The sequence below is a fragment of the Cebus imitator genome, unplaced genomic scaffold (genome assembly GCF_001604975.1).
Source record: "Cebus imitator isolate Cc_AM_T3 unplaced genomic scaffold, Cebus_imitator-1.0 Scaffold87, whole genome shotgun sequence".
Taxonomy (NCBI): Eukaryota; Metazoa; Chordata; class Mammalia; order Primates; family Cebidae; genus Cebus; species Cebus imitator.
The window spans coordinates 772297-792326 of NW_016107402.1; the positions used below are offsets into that span (position 1 = coordinate 772297).

Here is a 20030-nt window from a genome sequence, read left to right on the forward strand (position 1 = left end):
TCGCTGGGCTCCAGGCTGGAGTGCAATGGCACAATCTCAGCTCACTGCAACTTCGCCTCCTGGCTGCAAGCAATTCTCCTGCCTCAGCCTCCCAAGTAGCTGGGATTACAGGCGCGCACCACCACACCCAGCTAATATTTTTTGTTTTAGTAGAGATGGGGTTTCACTCTGTTGGCCAGGATGATCTCAATCTCTTGACCTCGTGATCTGCCCGCCTCAGCCTCCCAAAGTGCTGGGATTACAGGCGTGAGCTACCGTGCCTGGCTTATACTCACACCACCTTTGACTCTTATGGCTATTAATATTTTTAACCTGCAGCATCTTGATGACTAATAACGTTGAATACCTTTTATGTGTTTATTGTATGTATCTGGATTTGATTTTCTGCAGTTGGACTGTTCTCCTTTGCCTGGTTCTTTTCTATTTTCTTTTCTTTACTTATTAGAGTTCTTGTTTGTGGCTTGGTTTTCACGCTGCATTGATAACTTTTGTGGACAGGTAGAATAGTGTAGTGGTGAATCCATGGCCAGATTGCCTGATTTGCAATCTTAGCTCAGCCACTTACCATAGTGTGACCTTAAGAAAGTCACTTAACCTCTCTCTGCTTCTGTTTCCTCACCTGTAAAATGGGGATGATAATAGTGCCTAACTCATCAATTTGTAAGGATTAGATGAGTTGATAAATAAAAATAACATTGTCTGACACATTGTAATCCCTATTAGCTATTACAGTATTTTGGGATTGTTTTGTGACAGTCTCACTCTGTCACCCAGGCTGGAGTGCAGTGATGTGATCAGTTTTTGTATTTTTTGTAGAGACGGTCTCACTGTGTTGCCAGGCTGGTCTCAAACTTGTGAGCTCAAGCAATCCTCCCACCTTGACTTCCCAAAGTGCTGGGATTACTGGCATGAATACCTGGCCAGCTATTACAGTGTTTTTGAATAGGAGGGACTTTGGTTTGGGTTTTGGTTGTTGCCATATTATCACTATCGTCTTTTTGGTTTGCATTGTGTGTTTGGTGTGTGTGTGTGCGCACTTAAGAAATCTTTTTCTCCCGGGTGCGGTGGCTCAAACCTGTAATCCCAGCACTGTGGGAGGCCGAGGCGGGTGGATCACGAGGTCAAGAGATCGAGATCATCCTGGTCAACATGGTGAAACCCCGTCTCTACTAAAAATACAAAAAATTAGCTAGGCATGGTGGCGCGTGCCTGTAATCCCAGCGACTCAGGAGGCTGAGGCAGGAGAACTGCCTGAACCCAGGAGGCGGAGGTTGCGGTGAGCCGAGATCGCGCCATTGCACTNTGCGGTGAGCCGAGATCGCGCCATTGCACTCCAGCCTGGGTAACAAGAGCGAAACTCCGTCTCAAAAAAAAAAAAAAAAAAAAAGAAATCTTTTTCTTCACAGAGGTCGAAGATAAAGGCTTTTGTGTTTTCACACACAAAAGAATTTTTGGTTATAGAATAAGTAGGGATCCCATTTTATTTTTCCATATGGATAATCAATAGTCCGGCACTATTCATTAAATACACCAATCTGTCCCCCACCGACTCATATGCCAACTCTGAAATATATCAACTGTCTGTACATACTGACATCTGCCTTCTGGGCTCTGTTCCAGAAGAGTCTCGCTGAGTTTATGTTCCATCCCTCCCCGTCCAACCCTGCACTCTCTTTCATAACAAAGATCACTCACATGTTGAGCACAGTGTGCCAGGCGCTGTTTTACAGGAAACAATCTGGCAAGAGAGACTTCCTATGATCCGACTCCGATGAACTCCACCAGCCCTTTCTCTGCACTTGTGTCTTTATGCCCCCACCTCCCACGTCATTGCGCCTCTCTGTACTTTTCCATCTGCCATTCCCTGGGGCTGTGGTATCCTTTTATCCTTTTCCATCAGACAAACTGTGTTCTTCCCTTAACACCCATGGGCATCTGTGGAGCCTTCTCATTCTCCTTTAGGCAGAGCTGCTCATGGTAACTGGCTACTACTGGCTTCTTTGTCTGGGTCCGTACGAGGTGAGCATTCTTTCCAGCACCAGTAGAGAATTTTCTCCTGGCTCTTATGCCTTTGACACCCGGGACCCCACCTGGCACCAGCAGGTTCTCAGGAAATTCTTTTGAACTTTACATTATCGTGCAAGGTGAAAGACTTGGGTTCAAATCTTAGCTCCACCCCCTGAGTCAGCTGTAACTCTGGACAAGTCTCTTCCCTCTCTGGGCCTCTACTTCTCCAGTCGTTGAAGAAGAGGGTTGGGCTACTTGTAAAGAGCTTACTTTTACATCTGGAAATCTTGTGCGATTTCAAAAGTGTCTTTCAGCTGTAGAATCTGGGGGTTCCCACTGAAATCCTCTTTGGTCATAATGTTCAAAGACTGGAAACAACCCAAATGCTCCTCAATTGGTGAGTAAATAAATAAACTATAGTACATCTATACAGTGGAATACTACTCAGCAATGTAAAGGAACAAGCTACTGATACATGCCATAATGTGGATGAACCTCAAAGGCATGATGCTACGTGAAACAAGCCAGACTAAAAGACTACAGACTATAGAATATCACTTATAGAACATTCTGGAAAAGGCAAAATGATAGGAACAGAAAACAACTCAATGGTTGCCTGGGGATAGGGATTGGGGTAGACTACTAAAGAGCAGAAGAGACTTTGGGGAGGTGATGGAACTATGCTGTGTTTATTGTGGTGGTGGTTATGGGATTGTATATATTTGTTCAAACTCATAGAACTCTGGGAGGCCAAGGCAGGAGGATCACTTGAGGCCAGGAGTTCAAGGCCAGGCTGGGCAGCATAGCGAGACCCTGTCTGTACAAATAAATAGAAAAAATTAGCCAGGCATGGTGGCATGCACCTGTAGTCCCAGCTACTTTGGAGGCTGAGGTGTGAGGATTGCTTGAGCCCAGGAGTTAGAGGCCATAGTGAGCTATGCTCATGCCACTGCACTCCAGCCTGGGCAGCAGAGTAAGACTCTGTCTCAAAAAAAAAAATTCACAGAACTGCACAAATTTTATTTCATGTAAATGATACTTAAAATTTTATAAAATAAAGCCATTAAAGATTCCAAAAGCACTGGGATTCTCCACCTGTTGGAGGAGCAACCCCAGATACAAGACTATGCCTCGGCCACAAAGGAGTGTGTGGAAGGCTCTCAGACACTGTCACAGGGTCGTATGGAAGATGCTCCCCTCCTAGCCTGAACACAGAGCTGCAGGCACAGTGAGGACCCCTTGATGGGAAGGCAACCTGCTATCCCTTAACTGGGACCTAAGATGTGACCAGCACAACCTTAGTTTATTTTAGGTGAAGAATAAAATTCAGAGACATTAATTGATTTGCTGGGTCCATGGGCAGTGAATGGCAGAGCTGAGAGTCAAGCTCTGTAAGACGTATCACCCCATTCCTCCTCCAAATGCAGCTGGGGTCTCTGTACCCCAGATATGTAGCCTTCCTCTGGGGCCCAGCCTCATCTCAAATCTGTCTCCAATCTCAGGATTTATTCCAATAGACCCAAAGGTGGATCAGTATTTAATCTCTAAACTGCTCACCAGCTGCTCACATTTTGACTTGCAGTAGGCACTAGAAATCTCTCTCCTTTCCTTTCCCAGCTGGAAATTGCTGGCAGCAGGGGAGGACCCAGGAAGAACCAGGATCTCCCAAACCACCTATAAAATGACTACACTGCCCACAGCCCCTGCTCCTTCTCAGGTGGTCTGTGCCACAATCACCCTCACCTCCTTCCTCATGCTCACGGACCACTGTGGGACTGCCCTTCTTTGTCCAGTCATTCATGCAGAAAACAATCCCCAAGGGCTTGCTGTGTACTGGGCTACATCTGCCCTCAAGAAGCCAGCAGGAAGGTGGCATGGTCAGACACAAGGGCCTGGGGACAGCGAAGCAGGACTTGACTCTGGCTCTGCCTTTACTAGTTCTGGGCAAATGACCACACCCTTTTGGGTCTCAGTTTTCTCATCTGCATAATGCAGATAACAATTGTTCCTACATCTTACAGAGTTTAGCTGAAAATAATAAGATAGTGCCTGCAAAGCCCATAAAAAGCTGTTCACCAATTGGTAGCTAGAGGTGTAATAAGGGGCTTCAGGGCTCACAGATACAGATGAACTCAGCCTAGGGGAGGGAGGAGGAGAGAGTCTGAATAGGCAGTTGGGAATGAGCTGGGGTCACTCCAGGCAGAGGCCTCTGGGGGATGCAAAAAAAGAAAAAGAGTTAGTTTCTGGTTCGTTTTGAGAATTCAGTGAGTTTATGTAAAATATTTGAAACTGTTCCTAGTCTACAGATGCAAGCTCTAGAAATGTGATGATGATGATGATGAAGGTAATATGGGGGATTTAGCCCAATATTTGAAGGCTTCTTGGGGCTGTGCCTCACCTGGGTCTTCATTCTCTCCAAGGCATGGAAGATTCTGGCTCTTTGAGGATTCAGGTCTACACCACAGGAGATCCTATAAGCAGGAAACTGAGTCCGAGGGGTAAAGGCAAAAAGAGGTCCTGGGGGGCTGGAAAAAGAAGAGGAGGGAAGAGATAAGCTAGAAAACAAAGAGGGCAGCCAAGGATGCGGGGGGAGCAAAGCAACCCTCCCCTTCACATGGCTCCCCCTCCCAGGTGAGAGAAACAGCAGGCTCAGAAACCCCTGCCAGGTGACCCAGCATCCCAGTTTGTCCAGGACTGCCCTGATTTTAGCACCGAAAGTCCTGCATTCCCAGAAACCCCTGAGTCCCAGGCAAATGGGACCATTGGTCACCCTGTGTGCCCCTGCATTGAATTCCAGCTTCCCTTCTCCCTCCAGCCTGCTCAGAACAATCCGGTCAGGACCTCAGGCTCTTGGCCACAACTTACCCTCTTCAGAAGGTTCCAGCAAGAACAGGGCAGCTCAGGCCCCAGCTTGGCCGACCAGTGCCTCTGGGAGTCCCCTGTGTTCCACAGGACAGGAATGGCTTCCTAGGCTCTGAGGCACAGGCTTTACCAAGCTCTCCAGGGGCCGGCAGATGTGGTGCCTAATTTCCCCAGCACTAATCCCTCAGAGTGGCCTCTGCCATAGGGATTAGCTTCTGGGGGCCCTGAGCAGCGCGGAAGCGGGGGAGATCTGTCAGAAAGCACTGGCTAATACCACGTGACCCCAGTGCTCCACACACAGCACAGTTCCCTCACCTCCCCAAAGTCCCTTCTGCTCTTTGGTAGTCTATCCCATCCCTACCCCCAGGCAACCATTGAGTTGTTTTCTGTTCCTATCATTTTGCCTTTTCCAGAATGTTCTGTAAGTGGTATTGTATAGTCTGTAACCTTTTAGTCTGGCTTATTTCACTTAGCATCATGCCTTTGAGGTTCATCCACATTATTGCATGTATCAGTAGCTCATGTCTTTACATTGCTGAGTAGTATTCCACTGTATAGATGTACTATAGTTTGTTTATTTACTCACCAATTGAGGAGCATTTGGGTTGTTTCCAGTCTCTGGATATTATGACCAAAGGTGATTTCAGTGGGAACCCCCAGATTCTACAGCTGAAAGACACTTTTGGTGAAGAAAGGAATGCTCTCCCCAAAAGGAGTCTCTGGCAAACCCAACGTGGAAAAGAGATGACAGGAGGCTACCAGGGTCATTTCCAGCTGGAAAGGGAAAGGAGAGAGATTTCCAGGCTTGGTCCAACCCCACACAAGTTCCTCAGGCACCTCTGAGGAACCTAGAGCTCCAAGGAACCCAGTTTGAAGACCAAGGGGTCAGCCTAATGGTGAAATATATAGATGATCTAGATTCAAATCCCAGTGTGCTACTGCCTGTGTGAGCCTGTGTGACCAGGGATCATGACCTCTTTGCCTCATCTCTATAAAACGGGGACAATAATACTACCTTGGCTAGTGTGTGGGTTAAATGGAATGTGCTCATGAGTTCAAGACCAGCCTGGGCAACATGACAAAACCCGATCTCTACTAAAAATACAAAACATTAGTTGTGGTAATGTGCATCTGTTATCCCAGCAGGCGGCCCAGGACCCGGCACCTAGTAAGTGCTCCGTAAAGTTTGGCTTCTTGTCATGGATACTTGGCTTTTTTTTGTTTTAAAGACAAGGTCACAGTGGGTACACTGGGCACAGTGGCTCATGCCTATAATCCCAGCAATTTGGGAGGCCAAGGCAGGAGAATGGCTTGAACCTACGAGTTCAACACCAGCCTGGGCAATAGAGTGAGACCTTGCCTCTATAAAAAATTTAAAAATAGCCAAGTGTGGTGGCTTTGCCCTGTGGTCCCAGCTACTCTGGAGGTTGAAGCAGAAGCAGTGCTTGAGGTGAAGGCTGCAGTGAGCCGCGATGAGATTATGCCAGTGCGCTCCATCCTGATGACAGAGAGAGACCCTGCCTAAAAAAAAGAGAAAGTCGTGCTCTGTCACCTAGGCTGGAGTGCAAGGGGTGCAACCAAAACTCACTACAGCCTCCAACTCCTGGGTTCAAGTGATCCTCCTGCCTCAACCTCCTGAGTATCTGAGACTACAGGACACACCACTATGCCCAGCTAATTATAATTTTTTAATTGCTTTTGGTACAGATGGAGGGGTCTCCCTTTTTTGCCCAGGCTAGTCTTAAACTCTTGGCCTCGAGTGATCCTCCCATCACTGCCTCCCAAAGTGCTGGGATTATAGGTATAAACCAAAAATAAAATTCTAAGGCCCCCAACCATCTGAATAGACTTCCTCCTCAGCCAAGGCACTCTTAAAATTTAACCTGAAAGACCTGAAGACTGGTTCAGGCCATGATGGGAAGTGGGAGTCAGACATGCCTCATCATACCGCTTCATAGAGAATCCTCCTTCCTCTTTTTCCTTTTCAGATCCAGGAGATAATCAGCAAAGAGTCAGGGAGCCTTTTAAGTGTCATCAGAAAACATTTTACATCCTATTCTCTCTGAAGCCTGCCAGCTACAAGCTTCCTCTGCACAATAAAACTTTGGTTTCCCTAATCCTTTACCTTAGCCCAAACATTTCCTTTCTATTGATCTCAGGTCCTCAAATTCAACCAATTGTCAACTAGAACATTTTTAAATTTACCTGTAGCGGCTGGTCAGGGGTGGTGGCTCACGCCTGTAATCCCAGCACTTTGGGAGGCCAAGGTGGGAAGATCACCTGAGGTCAGGAGTTTGAGACCAGCCTGACCAACATAAAGAAACCCCATCTCTACTAAACAAAATACAAAATTAGCCAGGCATGGTGGTACATGCCTGTAATCCCAGCTACTTGGGAGTCTGAAGCAGGAGAATTGTTTGAACCCAGGAGGCAGAGGTTGTGGTGAGCCGGGATTGCGCCACTGCACTCCAGCCTGGCAACAGAGAGAGACTCCGTCTCAAAAAAAAAAATTACCTATAGCCTGGAAGCCCCACGTGGAATCGTCCCACCTTTCTAAACCAAACCAATGTACAGCTTAAATGTATTTGATTGATGTCTCATGCCTCCCTAAAATGTATAAAACCAGCAAGCTGCAGTGGCTCAGGCCTATAATCCTAGCACTTTGGGAGGCTGAGGTGAGCAGAGTCCCTGAGCTCAGGAGTTCAAGACCAGCCTGGGCAACAAGACAAAACCCCATCTCTACTAAAAATACAAGACCTTAGTTGGACATCGTAATGTGCGTCTATAATCCCAGCTACTTGGGAGGCTGAGGCAGGAGAATCACTTAAAGCCAGGAGGCGGAGGTTGCAGCCAGCCAAGATCACGCCACTGCACTCTAGCTTGGGCAACAGAGCAAGACTGTCTCAAAAAAAAAAAAAAAATGCTGCACCCCAACCACCTTGGGCACATAATCTCAGGACTTCCTGAGGGCTGTGTCAGGGACCATGGTCACTCATACTTGGCTCAGAATATTTCTCTTCAAATATTTTACAGTTTGACTCTTTTTGTGAACATAAGTGTGAGCCACCACTCCCAGCCATGACTTGACTTTTATGTCAAACTTCTACCGGGCCGCTGTGGCAGATATCAGATCTTTCTCTGTGAACATTTTAGAAGATCGTTGATTTTAGTTGATACACAAGATAAAACAAATGTTCCATCTCAGTCTTAGATGAGGTTACACATTGGGATTACTTGGGGAGCTCTTAAAAACCAGTGGTGTCTGAGTCCCACTGAAGAGATCCCCAGAGGCACAGTTTGGATCCTGTCATCTTTGAAGACTCCTTGGTGATTCCACCGTGTGGCCAAGGTTGAGAAGCAGTGTCCCAGACCAGTGAGTTACTCCTCTGCAACTCACGGATCATACCAGCCTCCACATCATTATTTCAACAGAGCCTTGAATCACCATCTCCTTCTGCTGATGCTCAGGGTCAGAGATGGGTGGAGGCAAACCCTTCTAGATCTTCTTCTGTAGCTCCCATAGCCAAAAATCTGAGTGATTTTGTCCAAACTCCACATTGTGTGGCTGGCTAAGGAGGCTCACAGAGGGGAAATGACTTACCAAGGTCACATAGCAAGTTTGCTGACAACAATTGACCTGAGACCCAGGTCTTCTTCATTGCACTTGGCTGCTTGCTTAATCTCTTGGCTCAGAGCTGCCAGCCCGTCTCTTGGACACAGACTGCGTGTTGACAATGTGCCACATACGGTCCTTAGCGCTCTCTGTGCTGTGTCCTCTGGTCTGCACCATCCCAGGAGGCTTCTTCTTCTGTTTTATCTCCATTTCATATCTCAGGAAACTGAAGCTCTGGTAAGTGAAGTCCCCAGGAAGTGGCAGGACTGGGATTGGACCAGGGGTCTTGTTGTTCCCCAGACACTGACGAAACTCCTTGGTTGGTGTGAGGTTAAATGGAATGTGCTCGTGAAGCAGGCAGCCCAGAAAGAGGCTGGCACGTAGTAAGGGCTCCATAAAGTTCGGCTTCTTATTATGACTTGGGTTTTTTTTGTTTTGTTTTTTCAGATGGAATTTCCTCTTGCTGCCCAAGCCAGAGTACAATGACACGATCTCAGCTCACCATAACCTCTGCCTCCCCGGTTCAAGTGATTCTCCTGCCTCAGCTTCAGATTACAGCCATGCGCCAACATGCCCAGCTAATTTTTTACTTTTAGTAGAGACGGGGTTTCTCCATGTTGGTCAGGCTGGTCTCGAACTCCCGACCGCAAGTGATCCACCTGCCTCGGCCTCCCAAAGTGCTTAGATTACAGGCTTGAGCCACCGTGCCTGGTCTTTTTTTCTTTTCTCTCTTTCTTTTTTTTTTTTTTTTTTTTTAAATAAGGTCTCACTAATACTACCTATGGGCAAGCACTGCGTCTCATTCAGGTTTATGTCCCCAGACCTAGCACTGACTATTTAAATCAGTTAATTCACTCCAGGGTTCTGCAGTCCTTGCCCCCAGGACACCAGGCCCTCCCTGAGAACTCCTCCCACGCTCCTACCCAAGTTCTGAAGGCAGCCATTTTTCACTGGGGAGACCAGCCCTGTCCCTCCCGAATTTAGCGAGACGGGAACCCACAGCATGTCATACAGCACAGTGACCCCAGGATGGCAGTAAATGCCCGCGTGTAAGATCTCTGGCCCAGCCGGAGCCTCCTTTAAAGGGAAATTTACTTGCATGTTTCTCTTCCTCCAGGCCCTTTTCCAGGGGCTTTTCATCCATGAACCAAGATATTCCCCACAGTATCCCCACAGGGAGGAATGATTCATCATCGTTTACACATGAGAGAGCATGTTCATCCTTTGCCCTTCATGGCTGCCTCCTACTCTTTGGGGAAAAAATGAAAACCTATCCAGTAGATGTCCCTGTGAATTTGACTGCAAGAGTTCAAATTCCAGTTCCCCCACTTATTATCTGTGTGACTTTGGTTGGATTTCTTGGCTTCTCTTGGATCTCAATGTGCTTATCCAAAAAATGGGGTAATGAAGTAGAACCTACCTCCTTGCAGGCAGGAGTAAGGATTGCATGAAATAAAACACCTAAAATGTATAATCCAGTAGCTGGCATGCAGCAAGAGCTCAGCAAATGTTAGTCACTCTTATTACCATGAGTCTCATTGCCCCCTCCTCCTGGGAGAAAGTAATTGTCCTCACTCTGCATCAGGACCTTTAAGAAAGAAGAATGTAGGCTGGACACGATGGCTCATGCCTGTAATCCCAGCACTTTGGGAGTCTGAGACGGGCAGATCATTTGAGGTCAGGAGTTTGAGACCAGCCTGGCCAACATGATGAAACCCTCAATGGATGCTTAGCCCTGATATAAAATAACATAATATTTGCATATCACTGACACACATCCTCCTGCTTATTTTAAATTATCTCTAGATTACTTACAACACGTAACACAATGTAAATGCTATGTACTTAGTTGTTATGCTATATTGTTTAGGGAATAATGACAAGGGTTAAAAGTCCGGGCCAGGCACAGTGGCTCATACCTATAATCCTCGGACTTTGGGAGGCTGAGGTGGGTTGATCACCTGAGGTCAGGAGTTTGAGACCAGCCTGGCCAACATGGTGAAAACCCATCTCTACTAAAAATACAAAAATTAACCAGTTGTGGTGGTGAGCGCTTGTAATCCCAACTACTTGGGAGGCTGAAGCAGGAGAATCACTTGAACCCCAGAGGCAGAGGTTGCAGTGAGCCAATATTGCACCATTGCACTCCAGCCTGGGTGACAGAGCAAGATACCATCTCAAAAAAAGAAAAGAAAAGAAAATCATTGACATTTAGATGATATATAAAGCCATCACCAAGATAGTGAGATGGAGAAAAGAAGGGATCTGAGGAGAGAGCTCAAAGGTACAAGAGATCTGAGCGTTGAGTGAAGGCAAATACCACAAAGTCATTGAGTGTGGGCTCAGAAAAGTCTTCACTGGAGAAACACAGAGGGTGGAAGCTGAATGAGGCATTGAGTTGTTCAAACTCTTATCATCGTTTGGAGAGAGGTGTGGGGAACCAGGGCATAGCTGGAAACACCATAGAGTGCTCCAGAAGGGGAACCCCACCTTCCTACTTTGCTTTTTGTATAGGCAAATGTGAGGTTGTCTTGTAAGTAAAGAAAACGGGCCCCAGCTCAGACGGGGGGGAGTTGCTTGCAGTGCTGAGGGCACCTGGAGCCCCTGTGGCATGTAGAGACCAGGTAGTCATTTCTGCTTTGGGGAAAGGAGCCCTCTCTGGAGTCCATCTGCTATCTCTTTGCTAAGAGCCTGGAGTGAGCCCCCGGGGGCTTCCAATACAGCACAACAAGGTTTTCCAAAGTTCATCCCTTTACCTACGGGCTCATCAAACAGAAGCCTGCCCAACAGGAATTGAAATCAACTGGACTTACAATGGGATTTCCAATGATTGTTGGCAATGCTGGAGAAGATACTGCAGAAGGAGTGAGGCCTGGAGTCATAGTACAAAGCCCACCATGGAGGCCTGAGCCACCTGGACATGGAGACCATGTGAAGCCTGAAGAAAGAGTCCAAGACTCAGACAGAGGAGTAGCCTGGAGCCATTAGGTATGTTCCCAAGCTAGCTTTGGGCTTCTGGACTTGACCAAAGGTGTTCATCCAGAAACAGCAGGGGATATTGTCCAGTGCAGCTACTCTCCTGCTGGCCAACAGAATGCAAGCTGTGTGGTTATCCAGCATGACCTGAGTTCATGATAACCTCGCCAGTGAGAATCCTGGCTGTCCCTGTGGCAATTTCATTTAGGATAGCTGAGTGCTTGTGGATTGTAGATTCTGCCTATTATGGGAGGAAAATCTGCATAAAATGGTGAAATCCATGTACTGAATACCCAGGAATGTCTTGTCAAAAGCACCAGCGGCTGGGACTGGGAACACTGATATGCCCATAGGTCTTGAGTATCATAAGGGCTCATATGCAGATGGTATTCCTCCCAAAGAGAAAGCAAGGAAGGACCTATATCCAGAGCACAGATCAAGTCCTGGAGATACATAGGGCACTGCTCAATATTCTACCAGTTCACCTCCGCACCTTCCTTGCAGGGGTTGGGAACATGGCTGCGCCATTTGTAGCTGTGGCCAGAATTCTCCCAAGTGAACTCACCTTGTGAACCAAAAATATCTGAGACAAGTCTCAATCAATTTAGAAAGTTTATTTTGCCAAGGATAAGGACATACCTATGACACAGCCTCAAGAGCTTCTGACAACATGTGTCCAAGGTGGTCGGGACACAGCTTGGTTTTATACATTTTAGGGAGACATGAGATATTAATCAATATATGTAAGATGTACGTTGGTTCAGTCCAGAAAGGCAGGACAACTCAAAGCGGGGAGGAGGGTTCCAGGTCATAGGTAGATAAGAGGCAAATGATTGTATTCTTTTGAGTTTCTGGGAGGAGAAGGTTGCAGTGAGCTGAGATCATGGCACTGCACTCCAGCCTGGGAAACAGAGCGAGACTCCATCTCAAAAAAAAAAAAGAAAAGAAAAAGCTACCTAGCTCCCTCACAATTTGCCTTTCGCTGTATATACAATTTACTCTCGAGAGGAGTGTAGAGATATAGTCACTTTTGCCTTAGTCTGGCTTAGTGAAACAATAGGGGAGAGACATGCATTTGCCTCCCACAAGCAGAGGGATGACTTTAAAATTTCCTTGTGGGCAAATTATGAGAGAGGTAGGCAACTTTGTTTGTTTGTTTGTTTGTTTGTTTGTTTGTTTGTTTGTTGAGACAGAGTCTCCCTCTGTTTCCCAGGCTGATGTGCAGTGGCATGATCTCAGCTCACTGCAACCTTCACCGCCCAGGTTCAACCAATTCTCCCTGCCTCAGCCTCCCTAGTAGCTGGGATTACAGGCATCTACCACTACACCTGGCTAATTTTTGTATTTTTAGTGGAGACGGGGTTTCACCATGTTGGCCAAGCTGGTCTCAAACTACTGATCTCAGATGATCTGCCTGCCTCAGCCTCCCAAAGTGCTGGGATTACAGACATGAGCCACCATGCCTGGCCATATGTAGCTTTTTAATCTTTGTAGCTATCTTGTTTAGGAATAGAATGGGAGGTGGGTTTGCCTAACAGTTCCCAGCTTGACTTTTCCCTTTGGCTTAGTGGTTTTGGGGTCCCAAGATTTATTTTCCTTTCATGTCCTAAAGCACAACAGTTTGTGGCAATGGCCAGCTAGAAGCAATTCCCCTGCCACGGTCAGAGAGTGAGACACCAACAAGGTCTCCCATAGCTGGGCATGGAGGGTAGCGGTAGTGGTGGTGATGTATTCAGTACTGTAGGTTTGTGGAATGGAGCCTGGCCTAGGCAGCTGCTAGAGGCTGTTGAAGCTTGTCCTGTCCAAACCTGGAAGAGTAGGTGAGAGGCTATTTACTCTTCGACCCTGATCAGTTTCCTGATATTGCTTGCGTATGTTCTTGCTACATCAGCTGAGGTCTCTCATACCCCTAGAATCAGACAAATGATCTGTACTTTTTCTTAGAACATTGGCCTCACAGAAACCCAGCAGTCACTGTTCTGCCCTCAAGGACAATCTCTTGAGGCTGAGGATGGTGGCTGCAGAGCAGAAGGAACCGGTTGCACAGGCATAGTGACCACAGCAATGTTCATTTGCAGAGGAGATGGATGGTAGGAACGCTGCCCTCCTGAAGGTAAAGGCAGTGTCAGAGTTGCCTGCCCAGGGTGTAGGCCCATCAAGCACCCTTCAAAAAAGGCAAAAAAAAAAAAAAAAAAAAAGACCCAAAGTCATGTCCACCCTGTTAGCCTGAACTAGAGCAATGTGAACTTACCAACCACGGTCTGAGTTAATGCTCAAAAAAGAAGGGGCAATTAGGTACAGAGACTCTGGGGTCCTGGCACATTGGGTGAACTCTTCTCCCTCCCACGTGCCTGCAAAGAATGATGACGGAGTGGCTGATGTAGCTGCTCTCTGAACCAGCCATACCAAAGCTTGATCGTACCCACCACCTGCAAGTGGAAAGGAGAATTCCATGTTGAAATGGAATTCAGGGCCCACAGCCGTAAATAGCATTCTATTGTCAGATTGTAACATACCAGGAAAGTCCAACACCTGACAAAGATAATCATCACAGTTTAAGAGTTTGGATGCGAGGCCGGGCGCAGTGGCTCACGTCTATAATCCCAGCACTTTGGGAGGCCGAGGCAGGCAGATCATGAGATCAGGAGTTCAAGACCAGCCTGGCCAAGATGGTGAAACCCCATCTCTACTAAAAATTAAAAAAAAAATTAACCAGATGTGGTGGCGGGCGCCTGTAATCCCAGCTACAAGGGAGGCTGAGGCAGGAGAATCTCTTGAACCCAGTGGGGCAGAGATCGCAGTGAGCCGAGATTTTGCCACTGCATTCCAGCCTGGGTGACAGAGTGAGACTCTGTCTTAAAAAAGAAAAAAAAGAGTTTGGATGCTACCTGCTTGTTGGAAAAGAACAGCTACCTATATATCTATGGCATGCCCATGGTAATCAGAATCCTCTGTAACCAACTACCAATTGTGAATTGGTCAGACAAGTTATTATGCCAAGTCCACTCTGAGCCACAGACCAATGTTGCTGGCAAGTAATACATTCTCCATGAGCACCGGTGTCTTCTTCGTAGGTCAAATGAACCCTCATTGGGTCACCTCAGACCTCCATGGGGGTGCGGCTATTGCAGTAGATCCAAGCATGGATCTAGTACACCAAAGGGGATGCGACACCCCATCATCTTGATCAGCTTTTTCCTTCCAGATGCTCTCTTCAAGATGCAGTGCCTTACTGTGGCTTGTGTGTATGTCACATGCAGATTGAGTTTGTGGTTGAATTGCCATATTTGTTTCCATGGCAGGGATTACCACATAAATAACTGGGGTCTGTCATGTCCCCGGGGATCAGTCAATGATCTGTAAAGGAAACCCAAAAGAAGAGAGTCACGTAGAGGGAGGCTCCCTGGGACCCAGCCAGCCCAAAATTTGCCTAAGGTGAGCCCACAGGAGGAAGCTGGGGGAGTAACCACTCCAACCTGCTCCTTCCCTCCAATCTTGTTCCAGAGGTCCCCTGTTGGCCAAACTCAGCTGGAAGCCATAGTGCAAGGGAACACAATGATATTATTCATACAGATTGGCCCACTGGCAGGAGAAGCAGAGGAGGGTTGGAGAGTGGACCTGGAAAGGCAAGAAGAAGAAAACTGATACACAAGAGAGGGGTGTGACTCAAAAAAGGAAGGTGAAGGGAGTCCTCACTAAAAAGAAGTCATTTGAGCAAAGACCCGAAGGAGTACGGTAACCTGTCCGCTATGGCCCAAATGTGTCCCCAAAAATTAGTATGTTGGAAACTTAATCCCCAGTGTAGTAGTTATACAATACAGAAATACATAGCCTTCTAGGAGGTGGTTAGGTCATGAGGGCTCTGACCTCAAGAATAGATTAATATCCTCATGAAAGGCTTGACAGGCCAGGCACGGTGGCTCATGCCTGTAATCCCAGCACTTTGGGAGGCTGAGGCGGGCAGATCACAAGGTCAAGAGATCAAGACTTTCCTGGCCAACATGGTGAAATCCTGTCTCTACTAAAAATACAAAAATTTACTGGGTATGGTGATGCATACCTGTAGTCCCAGCTACTCGGGAGGCTGAGGCAGGAGAATCGCTTGAACCCAGGAGACAGAAATTGCAGTGAGCCAAGATTGTGCCACTGCACTCTAGCCTAGTGACAGAGTGAGATTCTGTCTCAAAAAAAAAAAAAGGTGGGGGCCAGGCGCAGTGGCTCATTCCTGCAATCCCAGCACTTTGGGAGGCCGAGGCCAGCAGATCACAAGGTCAAGAGATGGAGATCAACCTGGCCAACATGGCGAAACCTCATCTCTACTAAAAGTACAAAAATTAGCTGGGCATGTTGGCAGATGCCTGTAGTCCCAGGTACCCCAGAGGCTAAGGCAGGAGAATGGCTTGAACCGGGGAGGCAGAGGTTGCAGTGAACCAAGATAGTGCCACTGCACTCCAGCCTGGCAACAGAGTGAGACTCATCTCAAAAAAAAAAAAAAAAGGAAAAAAGGGAGGGCTTGACAGAAGGAGTTTGTTTCCTTTTGCCCTTCCACCTTCTGAAATGTGAAGACACAGCATTCCTTCTTTCCTGAGGACACAGAGTTCAAGGTGTCATCTTGAAAGCAGACACTGGATCCTCACTAGACATTGAACCTGCTTGTGCCTTGTTCTTGGACCTCCCAACCTCCAGAACTGTGAGAAATACATTTCTGTTCTTACAAATTAAATTAGTCTGTCATGGATTGCTTAAGTCCAGGAGTTTGAGGCCAGCCTGGGCAACACAGCAAGACCCCATCTCAAGAAAAAATATTACCCAATTTGTGGTATTCTGCTATAGCAGCACAAAATGGACTAGGTCAGAAACCAGTGCCAGAGGAGTAGAGTGTTGCTATAATAAACCAAAAAATGGGGAAGTGGCTTTGGAGCTAGTGAATGGATAGAGGCTGAAAGAGTTTTTGTTGTTGATTTTTTTTTTTTTTTTGAGATGGAGTCTCACTTGGTCGCCCAAGTTGGAGTGCAGTGGCATGATTTCAGCTTACTGCAATCTCCACCTCCCGGGTTCAAGCGATTCTCTCACCTCAGCCTCCCAAGTAGCTGGGATTACAGGCACATGCTACCATGCCAGGCTAATTTTTCTTTTCTTGTAGAGACAGGGTTTTGCCATGTTGCCTAGGCTGGTCCCGAACTCCTGGACTCAAGTGATCCTCCCACCTCAGGCTCCCAAAGTGCTGGGATTACAGGTGTGAGCCACCATGATTGGCCTTTATTTACAGTTGACTACAGATCTTTTCTTGAGACAGAGTCTTGCTCTGTTGCCCAGACTGGAGTACAGTGATGAGATCTTGGCTCACTGCAACCTCCATCTCCCAGGTCCAAGCTATTCTCCCGACTCAGCCTCCCAAGTAGCTGGGATTATAAGTGCCTGCCACCAATCCCAGCTAATTTTTGTATTTTTAGTAGAGACAGAGTTTTGCCGTGTTGGCCAGGCTGGTCTCAAATTCCTGACCTCAAGTGATCCACCCACCTCAGCCTCCCAAAGTGCTGGGATTATAGGCATGAGCCACTGCAGCCAGCCTGAAAGTTTTGAAGTGAATGCTGGGAAAAGTTGTATTGCCATGAATGAAATAGTGAGGGGATTCTGATGAGGACTCAGAGAAGAACTCCAGGGAAAGCGTCAGTTTTCTTAGAGGTTGCATAAGCAGTGCTGATCAGAATGCTGGTAGAAAGATGGACAGCAAAGGCCATTCTGATAAGACCCTAGATGAAAATGGAGCAAGTTATTTGAAACTGAAGGAAAGTCCATCCTTGTGATAAAGTGGCCAGGAACATGGCTGTATCGTATTCATGTCCTAGAACTTTATGAAAGGCAGAACTTAAGAGTGTGAAACGAAAATAAATCTCAGAGCTCCAAAATCACTAAACCAAAGGGAAAAGTCAAGCTGGGAACTGTGATGGCAAACCTGCCTCCCATTCTCTTCCTAGCAATGATAGCTACAAAGATTAAAAAGCTACACACCTCCCTCACAATTTGCCCACAAGGAAATTCCCTGTGAATAAAGGACAGACAGAACTGAAAGCCATCCCTCTGCTCACATGAGACAAATGCATATCTGATTGCTTCCTCTGCCCTGTTGTTTCATCAAGCCAGACTAAGGCATAAGTGACTATTCCTTTACCCCCCTGTCATGAGTAAATTGTGTATTCAGTGAAAGTCTAATTAGAAACTCGAAAGAATATAATCATTTGTCTCTTATCTACCTATGACCTGGAAGCCCCTTACCCACTTTGAGTTGTCTTCCCTTTCCCTGAACCAACATATATGTTACAAATATTGATTGATGTCTCACGTCTCTCTAAAATGTGTAAAACCAAGCTGTGCCCAACCGCCTTGGGCATATGTCCTCAGGACCTCCTGAGGCTGTGTCACAGGCATGTCCTTAACCTTGGTAAAAGAAACTTTCTACATTGATTGACGCTTGTCTCAGATACTTTTTACAAACTGGCAATCATGAAGGGATTCTGAGTGGAAGTGGCCCTGACTTTCGACAAACCTCCTATTGGTGTTTGTCGAAACACAAGCCTATCTTCATGGCTCAACCCAATAGGACAATTTGCTGAGGCCTGGGAACTCCCCTCCTTCCAGAGAATTCTTGAACTCCCAAAATTTGGTAGAGATCTAAAGTTTATTTTGCTGTACGACTGCTTTTCTGAAGTTTTACATGCTTCCAACAAGGAAGTCAAGCTTTCTTGCTTCCACAGCCATAGAAGGCAGGTAACTCTGGAGGTTAAGCTCACTTCCAACAGGGAAGCTGAGTTTGAGTTTCTTCCTACGTCTAAGACAGTAGGGAACAGTCTTCAGCCTGCGGCTCATTTCTAGGTAACTAGCTGAATTGGATTTTTTTTTTTTTGGTTGTTTATTTGTTTGTTTGGTCTTGCAAATTCTCCTTAATGACTAAAGGTTAAAATTGACAGCTAGGCATGGTGGCTCACGCCTATAATCCCAGCACTGTGGGAGGCAGAGAGAGGCAGGTAGATAGCTTGAGCCCAGGAGTTCAAGATCAGCCTGGGCAACATGGCAAAACCCTGTCTCTACAAGAAAAAAATACAAAAAATTAGCCAGGCACAGTGTCACTCACCTGTAGTTCCAGCTACTTGGGAGGCTGAGGTGGGGGGATCACTTGAGCCTGGGAAGTCAAGGCTGCAATGATCCATGATCACACCACTGTACTTCAGCCTGGGTGATAGGAGTGAGACCTTGTCTTGAAAAGAAATAAAAGAAAATTGACAACCAGCTGGTCTTAATTTCTCCTTACCATGAGAACACTCAGTGATCATATTGTTGTGTTTTGTTGTTGTTGTTCCAGTCTTTGTCCCATCAGATTTTTCCAACTCTTGGCAGTGGCTCACACCTGTAATCCCAGCACTTTGGGAGGCCAAGGCAGGCGGAGCACAAGATCAGGAGATCGTGACCATCCTGGCCAACATGGTGAAACCCTGTCTCTACTAAAAATACAAAAAAATTAGCTGGGCATGTACTAGAGGTTTTTTCCCTCCTATGAAGTTATTTAGGGTTCTAATTCTAGTTCAGAGGTGCATTCTGCAGTCTTCTTCATTGTTGAATTTCCTCTGGAAATTAATCTCAATTGGCTCGTGTGAGCATTTGCATGAAAAACTGAACTGTGGTGTTAATAGACAAACGAGAGACTGAGTTTCTTCAGCTCTGAAGAGAAAGGGCATTTTGCTCCTCCCAGTAGCAAAAGGCACTCCTAGGTCACTGGGGGCTAAGTGGGAGTGTCTGGGAGATTGACTTCCAGCAATGTGCCAAGGCCCTACAGGAAACTCTTAACAAAATTAGTTTAAAAGGCTAATTCAGGCTGGCCTCAGTGGCTCACGCCTGTAATCCTAACACTTTGAAAGGCCTAGGCAGGTGCATCACTTGAGGCCAGGAGTTTGACACCAGCCTGGCCAATGTGGTGAAACCCCTTCTCTACTAAAAATGCAAAAATTAGCCAGGCATGGTGGCACATGCCTGTAGTTCCAGCTACTCGGGAGGCTGAAGCAAGAGAATCGTTTGAACCCAAAAGGTGGAGGCTTCAGTGAGCCAAGATCACACAACTGCATTCCAGCCTGGGAAACAGAGTGAGACTCCATCACAAAAAAAAAAAAAAAAAAAAAAAAAAAAAACCAAAAAAAAAAAAAAAAAAAAAAAAAAAAAGGCTCATCCAGGAAGCAATTAGGAGCTGGTCACTCCACTCTTTGAGCCCTCCTGGAGATGCTAGACCTCTGGAGAGAGAAACAGACAAATAAAAGGGCAGAAACATCTCAGTGGTGACACATTGTGGAATCCTGCCCACAACCAGCACAGTTCAACCTCCTTTTAAGAAAAAAATATGGGGCCAGGCACAGTGGTTCATGCCTGTAATCCCAGCACTTTGGAAGGTTGAGGCGGGCGAAATACCTGAACTCAGGAGTTCGAGACCAGCCTGGGCAACGCAGTGAAACCCCATCTCTACTAAAATACAAAAAATTAGCCAGGCATGCACCTGTAGTCCCAGCTACTTGGGAGGCTGAGGCAG

General features: G+C 46.7%; 1 protein-coding gene across 2 annotated transcripts in view; it reads right to left on the reverse strand.

Annotated features, from left to right (window-relative positions):
* LACTBL1 (lactamase beta like 1) overlaps nt 1-5121 on the reverse strand; it is a 22758-nt gene extending 17637 nt beyond the window's left edge. The window contains exons 1-2 of one of the 2 annotated variants that reach the window (XM_037740736.1): nt 4873-5121; nt 4406-4478 (exon numbers count right to left, since the gene is read on the reverse strand). In XM_037740736.1, coding sequence (XP_037596664.1) covers nt 4406-4417 — 12 coding nt within the window. In that variant the 5' untranslated portion in view covers nt 4418-4478; nt 4873-5121. Of the gene's footprint in view, nt 1-4405; nt 4533-4872 lie in introns of both variants that reach the window. The other variant, XM_037740735.1, reaches the window with a different exon arrangement.
* Nucleotides 5122-20030: the final 14909 nt, after the last annotated feature.